The following is a 13,681-nucleotide window of genomic DNA, read 5'->3' as shown; positions in this document are numbered from 1 at the left end:
GCGCGCTTATTTCCAAGTTTCCATTTCGAAGTCGTAGGCCTGTTAATAGAGAAACTCCATTGCTCCTCTCGGACTGCCCTTCACTGGCAAATACTACTTTAAAACCTTATTGGGCCTACAATAAATACCATCATAATACAAGTACAGTACTAAAAGAAATCAGGTGTTCACTTTTATTGTGCTCCAATGTGTCCATGTTTGATTATAAAACTTTGGATTGGCTCTGACGTCATTTCTGGGAAATGTTGGCGGTAAAGAATGTTTGTGATAGTATGACAGTTTTTTAAGTAACATTTCCACAATTTCTGGCCGATTCAGACTGACGTCTGTGGTCTCTGTTGGGTCTACTATCATGTTAAACAACCAAATTCGTTTGCCTTTGTCTTCCTTCAATCGGAATGGCTTGCTAGTTTTGTATAATTCCGGCGGCAAGTACCACGATCCGTCGCCTAGGAAAAATAAAGAAAAATCGGCCTGTTGTAAAATTCGTAAGCTCACTAGTATGGAACGCCGATCACTCAAAAAAGCGTATTGAGACATATTTTTAGTTTTCGTCGAAATGGGAACTTAGCTTATTGTACTGGCCTGGGAATGAGAACTTGGCTTATTGTACTTGCCTGGGACTTGGAACTTAGCTTAATGTACTTGCCTGAGATTTGGAACTTAGCTTATTGTACTTGCCTGGGATTGGGAACTTAGCTTATTGTACTTGCCTGGGATTGGGAACTTAGCTTATTGTACTTGCCTGGGACTGGGAACTTAGCTTATTGTACTGGCCTGGGATTGGGAACTTAGCTTAATGTACTTGCCTGGGACTTGGAACTTAGCTTAATGTACTTGCCTGGAAGTGGGAACTCGGCTTAATGTACTTGCCTGGAAGTGGGAACTTAGCTTATTATACTTGCCTGGGATTCCAGTTATAAGCTTCCACTTGCCCATTCGTATAGCAGCCCTAATGTCTGTATCGAAGTACCTCTTCCAGCGTCTTCCCTGTCTGCTTTGCAGGCCTTTTTTCCGGTACGGGTGCGTACTTAAAGGATCTATGTTATGCAAGATTTCTTTTCTGGGTGACGTTTTAGTTTCACCACTGCCAAGTAGCACATAAAGATAAAATATAGCATTTCAATAAATATATCAGAAAATATTCACACAAGAAAAACACTATTCTTGGAAAATTACCCATTAAAAATGAGTCCTTGACTTCGTCTTGGATTTTATCCCACAATCAAGTTCCTTAATAATAAATGCTCTACGTACCTCAATATGGGCCACATGTTGTAGCCATCCAGCTTCAGCTTGCCGACAGAGCCTTGTGCAACTCCTTCGACTAACGTAGGAAACCAGTCACTAACGTGCATCAATTTCTTAACTACTGATCCTCTGACTTTTGTTGGTAGTAACGGGCTGTGTACAAATCCAAGACCTCGAAGGCCGCCGTCCCACAACGAACCTTTACCGCCTCGCAAAGGCCAGTTGTATCCACCCAGATGAGGCCTGCCTCCATTATCTAGAAATTAAATTTATTATTTCATATTGTTACCTAGTAATATGTACAGCTGATCTGATTGTCGGTACAGTATTATCTCCAAATACGACAATATTATAGGCAAATTTCGTAATACAGCTCATGTGTATCTAGGGATGATAACTGACATCCAAACTCATGACGTTTAGAAGTAGAATACTATAATTAATTAGACATAGCACTTTCTACACAAATTCTATATTATAGACGATTACGTAACCAACCTGTAGTGAATGCGATGACGCTATTTTCAAGAAGTCCCGTATGTTTCAGCGTTTTTGTTATGTTACCGACTGCTTCGTCCATACATGTTACCATTCCCGCGTAAATTCTTCTTTTCTCGTTTTTGATATATCTATATGGTTGTAAATACTCTGTCGGTACTTGTAACGGACCATGGACGGCTTGGAAGGATACGACAAGAAACAAAGGCTGGAAAGATATGAAAACAGTAGGCTTTATATCTAGTAGTAGGCCTAGATCATTTATTAAATTCTAGCAACCTGTGCAGTTATTGCTTTATTGACCTATGACCTATGTATTAAGTTGTTTTAAAGGGTCCATATAAAAACTCTTGCAAAGTCAAGTTGGCGTTACACCAGATGTAATTCCATAATCGGACTACTACAACCGTCTTTTGGGAATTTGGGAATAATCTCATCTAATTGTTATTCCATTCCCAGAACAGCAAAAAGTAAATTGAACAACTTTTACTTTTATTTTATTATCAAAATAACAAACAAACAAAACAAGTGTTAAAGTAATTGATCACATAAAAAGTATTGGATGATACTACCTTACTTTTATCGTGCTTTTTAATTATTTTCTGCGCCTTTTTCGTAAATAAATGAGTGGAGTATTCCCCTTGGTAATCCCATGCAATGTTTTTGTCGTTCTCTCTCAGATCAAATCCTTTCCACATCTTGCGCTTACCGGGGAAAAGATAGTCACTCTCGTGGGTGTAGAAGTCTTCGGCCCCCGTAAGAAATCCTACAAGAAGAACACCAAAACAAGGTTATGTAGGCCTACAACTACGTTTTCGACTAGGCGAATCTATTTGCATAATCAGAGATTTCTGAGTTCTGATTGGTAGTATATTTTTTCGCATCACTAACGTAGATTCAAATGAATACGCGCTGACGCTTTTGATTCGTGGGAATGTTCGACTATTGGAAAAACAGGTTTACGGTATGACTCCTTCTAGATCGCAACGCAATGGCCAAATGATTTACTACAATCGACATTTCGGATAATCCGAGCTTGTGATTGGTCAAAGTACTTGGAGTTACGTGATGTTCTTTTTACGTTGCGTCCTAGAGGGACCAACCTTTACAGAGAAATTATCTTATCAATCAACACAAAATATACACATCATACGCACTAGAATTACTTACCATGTTGACACGAAATACGTTATGTCTCGGGACATTTTAACACTTGCAAGATGTTTTGTACATAGAATATCCTCTCATAATTATAAATCATAATAAGGTAATAATAAATAGATCTTTAATATGTTTATTCAAGGGAAGAAAACAATTACGGAATTCCCTGATTCTAAAATAATAAAAGATAGTCAAACATTTAATTTATAATTATACGATTATTTATTGAAAGGAAATGAATCAAATTTGATTTATTTGAATTAACTTAACTTTTTATGAAAACGAGGGTATACTATATTACGTCACAAACAAACACAAGGTAGACGCGCGCGTACCATTTTCATCAAAGTATATACGCGCGTGTCAACACAGCGTGACGTAACAAATCAGGTGTACGAAACGGATCGCAGACTGCAGTATATTTTAGAAGTTTAATGGGACATTTGCCAATAGTAAAATACATTTGAGATCCGTGCCTCCGCTAATTGAATTTATTAATTGGATGTTTTATGCCGATTACGTCTCGCCTATGACACAAGTATATTACAGCATACAGAAATACAGCACAGGAATAGGAACAGTTAAAACAGCTTGATTTCCGTTTTAGGCTATAGACTCAAATAGAACGTGGAGGAATCAAAAGGCTTACATTTAAACGTTACATTAAAAAGGGTACCTTAATAGGCGATGGCCATGGCGCCAAAGCATAAATTATTGCGCATACTGTTACAGTTCGTTTCACTATAAAGTGTCCCCCACGCGCGCGTCTACCTTGTTCACTGAATAGTTGTGACCCAAACGACAGTTATGATAGTTGTAGTTAGACTCCCGTTTAGACTCCACACTTTTAGTTCATTGTCAATTACATTTTACAGTACACTAAATTTATTTAATGGTGACGACTTAACTTGATTTGAAATGACTGATTGGATCATAGCTTGTCTCAAGTACCGGAAATCGTCCAGTATATTGGACATGTAAAATGACCACAATTACTAACGCTGGTTGAATTTCACTAGCCGAAATACAGCGATGACAGAGCGAGAGAAAATGAAAGACTTGCGTGAGCTGGAGATAAAGATGGTTGACATTAAAGTATAACTCCTATTAATTGGATACCGTCTGGATTAAACCATGGACAGAATAAGGAGCTATTTTATTCTACTTATTTTGTTCATGATTAAACAAAGTGTCCCCTGAATAGAAAAATAATGTATATCCCGGCTCGATCGTTTCAAGTGAAAGTGTCCCTTGATAGGACTGTTCCCAGAATAGGGATTATCCATAGTGTTAAAATGTATATCCTTCATTCGTTTCAAGTGAAAGTGTCCCCTTAATAGGAGTGTCCCCTGAACAGAGATTATCCATAGTGCTAAAATGTATATCCCTCGTTCGTTTCAAGTGAAAGTGTCCCCTTAATAGGAGTGTCCCCTGAACAGAGATTATCCATAGTGCTAAAATGTATATCCCTCGTTCGTTTCAAGTGAAAGTGTCCCCTTAATAGGAGTGTCCCCTGAACAGAGATTATCCATAGTGCTAAAATGTATATCCCTCGTTCGTTTCAAGTGAAAGTGTCCCCTTAATAGGAGTGTCCCCTGAACAGAGATTATCCATAGTGCTAAAATGTATATCCCTCGTTCGTTTCAAGTGAAAGTGTCCCCTTAATAGGAGTGTCCCCTGAACAGAGATTATCCATAGTGCTAAAATGTATATCCCTCGTTCGTTTCAAGTGAAAGTGTCCCCTTAATAGAGTGTTCTCTCAATAGGGGTGTTCGAAATGAGGGATTCTATATATTGGTAATTGTGATTCCGTGAAACACGATACATGACGTGAATGTTAATGTTTAATATTCATTACGTCATCATGATGGTTGTTGATTGTTTGATCATGAGAAATGCATTATGTTACGTTGTCTAACGTGAGCTCGTTGCCCCGAGAGAGGTCTAGATACACATTAGTGCGTTACAGCTAATTGGGCCTACGCAAAATTAACATGTGATTTCAACGAAGGACTTTGTTTCATTTTCATTAATGTGAATACAAATTATACGTGTAAACATGCATTATTTTGTGACATGATTAATTCAATTTATACTAACATAAAAGGTTTCACCAAACATTGTCAAAGATACGTTTAGAGAGTTCAATATACACCTAATCTGCGTGTGCGTTTAACGGATAAAATGACATTTTCCTAAGCGTCGACTACTCTATATTATGCTATTATTAACTAGACTGAAATAAAATAGCACATCCTTTTTTCTGGCAATCTCATAGATGCTATACTATTATGGTAGTGGGTGTTGATTGGTATACCTTATACATTATATACCTCTCTTTCAACACATCTCATTCATTCTCATGAAACGAATCCAATGGCATTTAACACTGGCAAACGATTTAGGTGACACACACACTAATATTAGAGGACATTTTATTGGGTCCCGGAGGATAGGTGATAGGTGTTCTGCCTTACTCTAAATAAAGCTCACGATTTCAGTAATACACCTGTAGCCGTATTCACCATTCACACTTAGGCTAAGTACCCACATTAAAAAAATCTCCTTTCTAAGTGAATACAATTTAAGGAAAATATTTATTGAGTTAAGTGAAATATTTAATATTTATGGGAATTTTCTCACTTAAAAGTGTGATTGGTGAATACGGCCACAGTTATCTAACGTGGGCCCGGAGACGTCACGGTCCGGATTACCATGCGCTGAAACGTTCCTCGTAGCCTAATGATTGGTTCCCACTAGAACGCAACGCAAGGTGTTTTGACCAATCACAAGCGATGGATTATTCGAACAGTCGCGTGTGATTGGTCAACTCGCTTGCGTTGCGTCTACGTCCTTGCGTTGCGTTGCGTCGCTAGTGGGAACCACGCTTTATGGGACACTCGGCCCGAAAAGGATAGATAAGGTAAGGTAAGAAACGTTCCTCATTCGACCATACTAACCAAAGAAATGATGGAACCCTCTTCTTGTTGGCCAGCAATGCTTCTTGTGAAAACCCAGGTGCCATTTTCCCACGAGGTTGGTACGGTAGCCTAATCGTTGAAGTTTTTCTCCCAGTGTTACTTCACCATAAGGTAAACAGTTGGGCTGCGCTGGACGGATGTATGAATGTTGAAGTCCTAGATGAATCTATAAACAAATCAACATAAAAACGAATGTAATGAACTTAGTCTTAGTAATTTATCAGTCATTTTATTTATTTAATTGTAATGTTAAACGAATACATCGTATAAAAGTCATAAACATACGATGTCCATAAATAGGAACTTCTTCAAAGACAATATAAGATATAAGATAAACTTTGTTGTCAGGTATAAAAGAGGTTGATTGAAATAAAAATATACGTATGCAACGATATATATTCTACGTGAAGATAGATGACATAAGTTCTATTTCAAGAAAATATGTCAACTACAGTAGGCCCGCCATTACATTTGAGGTGAGTGCTCTCGACTTGTCTGTATATACGTATGTAACTTTATAGATGAAGATATTCTACGTAAAGATATATGAAATAAGTTCTATTTTAAGAAAAGATGTCAACTTGGCCCGTCATTACATTTGAGGTGAGTGCTCTCGACTTGTCTGTAAATTGGGAATAGGAAATTCAAAGGACCTGAGGGGAATTATGTTGTCGGAACAAATCAACAGGTTGTGTGTGATCGTCTCACCGTTTAAAAGTACAAGAGCTATTACTACAGTTGAAAGAGATTACGTTGAGGGAAAGTATCATCCGTATGTCGTTCTTTGATTGTCAACTTAGGTCTACTTGTTATAATAGGCCTACTTGAGTTGCGAGTACATCTTTGCGTTGTGAGTGTACATCTTTGCGTTGCGAGTATACATATTTGCGTTGCGAGTTCACATCATTGCGTTACGAGTACGTATTTGCGTTGCGAATGTACATCTTTGCGTTACGAGTGCGTATTTGCGTTGCGAATGTACATATCTTTGCGTTGCGAGTGTACATCTTTGCGTCGTGAGTTCACATCTTTGCGTTACAAGTACGTAAGCGTTGTACGAGTATAACATATTTACGTTGCGTCCTAGTGGAAACCAACCTAAAACACTTTGTTTTTATATGATTATGAAAAATATTAGGAAGAAATTAAATACGATAATAGTGAAATTATTCCATAATTCAATGTCAAGGAAGCATTTCCAGAAGATAATGGGATAATGTGTAGGGCAGACAGTAAGCAATTACTACCCAATCACAGGGGAGTAGGGTAAAGTGTGAGAACACGTGACACAACTGAAGGCGTTCAAATTGTAGAATTTTCAAAATAGTTTGTTTTGATTAAGTCTATACTTATGGAAGTTTACTTCTACAGAAAAAAAAACTCATCAGTAATAACGTTGTTTTTGTAAGTAGCGGAATCGCAGTCGACTAAACAAATTTGTTTCGCTGAATGCAGACGATTTATTTGATTTGATATTATTTCAATTTGTGCGGTAATTATCCCTTTTGAGGCAAACATAACGTGATGTAGTGATATACACAAGTCAAGGTTATCAAAATATATTTATATGAATAAAATAGGCTATTTTAATTTTAAGGTTGATGATATACGTACAGCTGCTGTGTGTTAGTCAGTCGCATTTCATTATATCACTCACTTATTATTAATTATTACTTAACAACTTTGCCAGCATTGTCAATAATCAAAATCATAATAAATTCCAATTGTTTGTATTTTTCTTTGTTGTGTATTTTAAATGTATTGTTGAATGAATAAGTAAAAAATAACAAATAAATCACCAATATAAATGTTCTCAATTTATTTCATTAATATATTGTATAATGTCTTTAAATTTTATATCATTTTTAACAGTCCTTTTTATATATTTTTTCCATTTTAATCATGTGGATTCTTTCCACAAAGGCCTTTAAATGTGTTTTATAAATTTGTAGTAGGCCTATTGTTTTTCAAAAATTGTAACATTTTAATTGTTTTGGAACCATTTAGAAACAAATGTATAGTTTAAAGGGTCATCATGATTTTCTCTGTTATTAATGTTGTCTTGATATTTTTTACTACTGCCATGTTTAACATTTTTATGTAATTTTTGTATTTGTTGCTTTTGTATTTTACCCCTTGGTGTCGTACAATTTGTATTTTACCCCTTGGTGTCGTACTATTTGTATTTTACCCCTTGGTGTCGTACTATTTGTATTTTACCCCTTGGTGTCGTACTATTTGTATTTTACCCCTTGGTTTCGTACTGTTTGTATTTTACCAATTTTATAATAGTTTTAATATTTTATATACGTGGCAAGCAAGACAATTTTCGAGCCAGAGTGCTTGTATTTTGTATTGTTTTATGAGAATTTCGAATAAAGTCAATCAATCAATATGAAGTTTATGTTTGTTACATGACAATTCAAAAATACACATTTCCTTTATGGTTTTTTTTTTCACATTATTTCAAAGTGATGCATATTTTTAAATAAATATTTTAAAAATACTCTGCGCATTCCGGATAACCACAATTGTTTGCCTTTTTCTGATAAAAAAACTTTTTTACACTGCATACAGTATAGATGACAGAGAAAATATATTTAAGCCAAAGTTGTACTTCAATAACCTTGTTTGCATGTTTCCAACTCTCAAAGGACATTGTATGATGCACATTTCCGACTGGCTTACCGTTGGAGGCCTTTAAGAAGATTTGAGCCATTTTCTTTAACGTAAACAAACCATACACAGGCCTACATGTTAGCCCATGCATAGTGGACACGGCCAAGCAATGTTGTAACGTTATATATACATTATATAACATACATATTTATTTATAATTAACATAAATATACATATTTTACATTATAGAATCGAGGTATAAAGGCCAATTTACACGGACAAGCGGTAACGGTAGCTTGTCCCACATAGAATCTGTATCTATCTGAGCGATAAACCGCCCGTCCGCTCCGCGTTGTGTGTAAATGGTCATAAGGAATAACGTAGATTTTTTTGAACAGTTACCGCTCGTCTGTGTAATGCTTAATTCACACCAGAGAAGTAACACAGTGACGTAACGCAACGTAAGTGAGTTGACCAATCACAAGCGATGAATTATTCGAACTGTCGCTTGCTATTGGTCAACACCGCTTGCGTTGCGTTTACGTCCTTGCGTTGTGTCCTAGAACGCAACACAGCGACGTATCGACGCAAAGTATTGTATTGCGTAATCACAAGTGGGAACCGACGACGCAATAGTGCTGCAAACATGATTTCACGCAGGTGGGGCAAACATAATTATGAGAAGGGCATTTGCTTACGTTGCGTCGCTAGTGGGAATCAAGCTTTAGATTGGCCCTAACGTGTTTACATCTCGATTGCAGATTCCGGGTTCAGTCAGTACTGTACTGTAGGATGTTGCTCAAGGTGGAAAGTGTCACTACATTAAGCCCATAATTAGAATGTGCCTATAAGGGGTTTAGTTCATATCCTGGTGAGCTTATTCTCTGTTTGACATGCAGCTGTAATACGACAAAAATACCTGGGTGTATCGTTTAAGTTACAGTAGTATAGTACAATTTCATTTGGATTTATATACTTTCTTCCAACAGACGATATATATTCTTAAAGTAAACATGAGCAGTGGCGCACCAGGATTTTAAAATCTGGAGCAGGGCCAAAATGAACACTGTGCAAATGATAATACATTTCTATCTTTTGTTTATTTTTTTTTAAGGTGGATCATGCATTGTCCACCAATGCTCAAACCCCACCCATACGCTCTTTTTCCCACTTTGGATCCGCATGTGATGAACGGACGTAATATTTATTTAATAAAAACTAAACTCTAGTGTGATGCAGTTTTCCTGCTTTATTGGAGTATAATGATTCAGATCCAGATACAAGTGATATATCCTCCAAACAAGAGTTGAGAGAGACAGAGTAGGCCTAGTTAGGTTCTGTCTGCACTATCAAACTTGATGTGATGTGTCCATATATGGACATGATGATGTTATATCACTACCATATTTGAGCATATCGCTACCATATTTGGGCACATCACACTTTTTGTTCACATACACTTTGATAGTGTAATCAGATCTTAACGCATAATACTGACCACGCAGATAACGTACGCAACTACCGAGTGTTAAGGCTCATTTACACTAGGACGAAAACGATTGACGACAAATAGACAAATATGCATTTTTCATACATAAATCAAAAGAAATATAAAAACGTTTCATTCTAGAACTATATAGAATAACCATCTATGCTTCCTTTGATTAAAATGATATTTGCACAGGTCCAATCAAATGACGTCATGATTAGTAAGAGCAATAATATTGTGACAGTACAACGATTGTATTGTTATTTATCATGACGTCATTTGATTGGAATTTTAAAAATATTATTTATAAGACAGTATAAATGATTATCCTATAGTTCTAGAACGAAAACCTTTCTAACTTCTTTTGTTTTAAAACTAATATATCTTTATTTCCGAATTAATGACAGCTTGGCGCGCCATACAAAAGCGAATAGGCACCGGGTTTGTATAAACACAACTGTGTCTTTATGCTTAGGCCTCTACGGTATTCCTTTCTACTCTGTACAACACAGGCTAAAAGTTCAAGAGACGGAACGTGCAAGTTAACAAATAACTTGTATCTTTGCGAATTAATCGAATTTTGTCCGTCAATATTTTATTGTTTACTTTTTGTTCCAAGTTATATATGCGTTGCAATACTAATAGGCATGTCCATTCTCTTTTGTAGGTTACTTATATAGAGACTGAATTTCAGTAAGTTATAACACCTATACGTATGAATATCTTGATATCGAACCGATACCTTTTTTTAATTTGTACTTAATCTTGTAATCGTCGATAATTGAGAAATTAATATATATAGTTCAGTAAAACACAATAGAATACGATTATTGATGAGGGTATTAAGCGGTACTTTGCATGTTTTTACACTTCAGCCTCACCAGGCTAGGGGACCATGGTTGCCGAAACTGTCACCGTCAAATCTTCGTATGAATCTATTGAATCAGAGAGGTAAAGGTGATCCGGTATTATCTCCACATCTAGCCAATGGCCAATGCACGTTGCGCTATACACTTTCAGAAAATGGATACATTTATATAAATAAAAACCACTTATGAATCATATTATTGTTATCTTCTGTAACGAATATTTCTAACTTAAGCTGTGAGGTATTTATACTTCACTAACTGAATTTAATGACGTATTTATAGTTTATACAAATACGTAATAGTATCAGTGTATATTTTCTAATAACTCGTAAAATTAGCGTCAGTTGAGCCAGATAAAACAAGTTTGATGAGCATGGTACCTTACGGTAGGCCTACATCTTCTCTACTAAAGCTCTATCTACATTATCAAACTAGTTTGACAAAAAAGTGTTATGTGCCCAAATATGGTAGTGATATGCTCAAATATGGTAGTGGTAAATTACATCATCATGTCCATATATGGACACATCACATTTTGTTGTCACATACAGTTTATATAGTGTAGACAAGGCTTTAAATACAGCAAGGAGAATGCCCAACTTTACGAGATACTGATGCACTCAATTTCAGACCATGGGTTTTGCTACATGCTGGGTTCCGTGTTTTGCAAGCGATTCATACCCAGAGGCTCACTATTTTTGAAGATGAAACACACACTTATGACAGCCCAACAATCTAATATTAGAACATACAGAAATTCAATTTATTAAAAGTTGATTTTCGAGTATAAATGGAATTCCAATGTATTTATATTGTGTTTATATAGGCTTTGATAAATTTATTTTCGAGGACGTTTCTACAGAGCCTACTAAACAAATTGGTTCTCATAGATGGTTGATGAAAAGAGGAATATAAATATGTTTAAAGAAAAAACAGAAATAATAATCTTATTTAATAATTTTATAATAGTGAATATGAAATACCAATTGTTTAGATTCATAACGATTATAAATATTCTTACACTATCGAGTGACAATGTGACAAAACCTTATTATTAAAGATGTATTGTCCTCTGAAAAATACATTGTCATTTTTTTGTTGTTGAATTTTAATGTCACATTATAGTTATCCACTTTGACCAAAAAATGGATCCAAACAAAATTTATTTACCTGAAAAACTGTAAAGCAGAAAATGGTCAAATTGACTGCAAGCCAATGGATTTTTTGTTGAATTTAACCATTTATTAGGTTATTTTATAATTGACATTTTTTTTCGTTTTTTTTTCTACGAGTGATTAACTTTATTAAAACTACAGAATAACTTATTCAAAGTCTGATTTAATTGATCTTCATTTCTCATGTTTTTGCGGGACAATACATCTTTAACCTTATTATGTTTAGTAAACAAATTACATATTGGCAACAAATCAAAATAATATAATAATTGTGTCAACGACTACTTAATGTTTCGCTTTCGTCACTCTTACTTTATATGACGTGTACAGATGTAGTCCTTTGTTAGAAATTAGAACTATGTTCTCTCACGAGAAATAAATGATTGGTTTTTTTTACACAACCTTTTACCAATCTTTATTGAGAATGCTTTAATTGTCCGCGTTTTTTTAGAACACGACTTGTTTACTAATTCGGTACCTTATTAACCATAATATATTACCAGACAGGTATAAACGACAAACAACTCATTGTCTTATAAACACAGTACTTTTTACTGATAAAATCAATTGAACTTATACAGACGTGTATATTTTTAGAAATCTATCGTACTTTCACTTTAAGATAAAACAAAGTTCTTAAATATTTTATTTGACATGCCAACGATTGTTTTTCATTACCTGTTGTTTTAAATTATGTTGTACTTTAGCCTTTGTGTGAACGCACCGTTATTGTGCGCTACTGTTACAAAACAAAGTTCAAATAAAGATTATTATTTATTATTGTATTATGATTAGGGAGATACTTTGAGTCCCGGATATGTCCCTTTAATAGAGGTTCTACTGTATTACATTTTAATGATGATATGTAGAAAATTGATTCGTTTTTGTAATAGGCCTGTGTAATTTGTTTATAGAAATTTAAATAAAGGCACTAAATAGCCATGTACAAGAATAATTTTATATTAAAAGCAATAAAGGGTACTGTAAATCCAGTTTACAAAATCGTAGGTGTCCAATGTAAGATTTCGGAATTTAATACGATTCGGACCCGTAACCTTTTATTCGAGGCGTTTACCTACTCGACGATAGTGTAACAATTATTACCCTTTATTAATTGAATATTACAATGTAAACAGCCTGTATAACACGATCTAAATATATTACATAATACACCTACCGAATATTTCCCTGTCATGAGCTGCGCTCTGGTTGGTGAGCATATAGGTTGCACGTAATAGTTATTTAACCGGACACCAGACAAGGCTAGTCTATCCATATGCGGTGTTCGTATGTGTGATCCATGATAGCCTATATCACTGTATCCATAGTCATCAGCAATAAATAGAATTATATGCGGACGTTTTAAACAATGACAAAATATGAAAAACTGAATGAAAGTTAAAAAGTATGGTATGAGACGCATGGCCTTGTTGTAATCTCACGGGTAGCCAGTGCTTAATCCTTCAATCATACTCGATCGCTCTTATGCGTCTAAATTCAAAACGTGCCTCGATATTGCTTTGTACATTTTTTCTCCAAAGTACTTCAAGTAACTTTTTCCTCTACCGGGACAATGTGGGCGTAGGTTGAGTTCAGATTTGAGGGCGCCATTTTCAGTTTAATTCAATCCATTTCGTC

At 35.4% G+C, this 13,681-nt stretch overlaps 1 protein-coding gene across 1 annotated transcript; it reads right to left on the bottom strand.

Moving 5' to 3' along the window:
- Positions 1 to 137: 137 nt before the first annotated feature.
- On the bottom strand, positions 138 to 13,563 carry LOC144848580 (arylsulfatase I-like). Its single transcript, XM_078705375.1, has 7 exons — positions 13,221 to 13,563; positions 5,871 to 6,057; positions 2,322 to 2,515; positions 1,750 to 1,957; positions 1,258 to 1,507; positions 906 to 1,087; positions 138 to 449 (listed from the first exon to the last, which is right to left on the bottom strand). The coding sequence occupies exons 1-7, from the start codon at positions 13,464 to 13,466 to the stop codon at positions 160 to 162; spliced, it is 1,557 nt and encodes a 518-aa protein (XP_078561501.1). The 5' UTR covers positions 13,467 to 13,563; the 3' UTR covers positions 138 to 159.
- Positions 13,564 to 13,681: the final 118 nt, after the last annotated feature.

The sequence above is a fragment of the Antedon bifida genome, chromosome 7 (genome assembly GCF_963402885.1).
Source record: "Antedon bifida chromosome 7, ecAntBifi1.1, whole genome shotgun sequence".
Classification (NCBI taxonomy): Eukaryota; Metazoa; Echinodermata; class Crinoidea; order Comatulida; family Antedonidae; genus Antedon; species Antedon bifida.
Note: the sequence above shows the minus strand (reverse complement) of the source record. Positions and strands in the feature narration are given on the sequence as shown.

Excerpts from the sequence above, each read along its gene's own strand:
- LOC144848580 (XM_078705375.1), bottom strand. The coding sequence starts at position 13,466 with ATGCGTCTCATACCATACTTTTTAACTTTCATTCAGTTTTTCATATTT. Across the intron at positions 1,958-2,321 it reads AAAAGCACGATAAAAGTAAG|CCTTTGTTTCTTGTCGTATC; the intron begins GTAGTATCATCC and ends ATATCTTTCCAG. Across the intron at positions 450-905 it reads GCTTATAACTGGAATCCCAG|GCGACGGATCGTGGTACTTG; the intron begins GCAAGTATAATA and ends TATTTTTCCTAG.